General features: G+C 59.8%; 1 protein-coding gene across 1 annotated transcript; it reads left to right on the top strand.

Annotated features, from left to right (window-relative positions):
• Positions 1-40: 40 nt before the first annotated feature.
• On the top strand, positions 41-427 carry PPTG_12952 (hypothetical protein; the record flags this gene model as incomplete). Its single annotated transcript, XM_008909702.1, has 1 exon — positions 41-427. The coding sequence occupies one exon, from the start codon at positions 41-43 to the stop codon at positions 425-427; it is 387 nt and encodes a 128-aa protein (XP_008907950.1).
• Between the last annotated feature and the right edge of the window lie 61 nt (positions 428-488).

The following is a 488-nucleotide window of genomic DNA, read 5'->3' as shown; positions in this document are numbered from 1 at the left end:
TGATACACTGGTAGCACTTGTTGGTCTAACCTCGACGACCATGGCCCCCGCGACGCGCAAGAACGATCCAGACGCGCCGCCAGGAGGCGAGAGACAAGCCGAGCTGGAAGCGCAGCCCACACAGCTACGCGCCGAGATTACAGCCCTCCAAGCCAACAATCAAACGCAGCGTCAACCGCCGCTAGAGTCCAAGGCTCGCGTTCCGAGCGGCCTGCCAAAGTTCAAGGGGAAGCGCGACGACGATGTGCGTCAGTGGCTCTTCCAAGTGGAGACCCTGTGCCGAATCAACGGTCACAACGCGACGGACGACAACTACTCTGCCTTTGATCGCGGGGACAGCGATGGAGGAACCTGCGTCAGGATGGTTCCTGTTCTGGGCCTCAAAAACACCGACGGATATGCAGACGTGGCGTCGGTTCACGGGTGATGCCCTCGCTCACTTCGAAGCCTCCAACTATCAAGCGGTGCTACGCCAGAAGCTACGTGAA

Source organism: Phytophthora parasitica, assembly GCF_000247585.1.
Source record: "Phytophthora parasitica INRA-310 unplaced genomic scaffold supercont2.34, whole genome shotgun sequence".
In the NCBI taxonomy this organism is placed as follows: Eukaryota; Oomycota; class Peronosporomycetes; order Peronosporales; family Peronosporaceae; genus Phytophthora; species Phytophthora nicotianae.
Note: the sequence above shows the minus strand (reverse complement) of the source record. Positions and strands in the feature narration are given on the sequence as shown.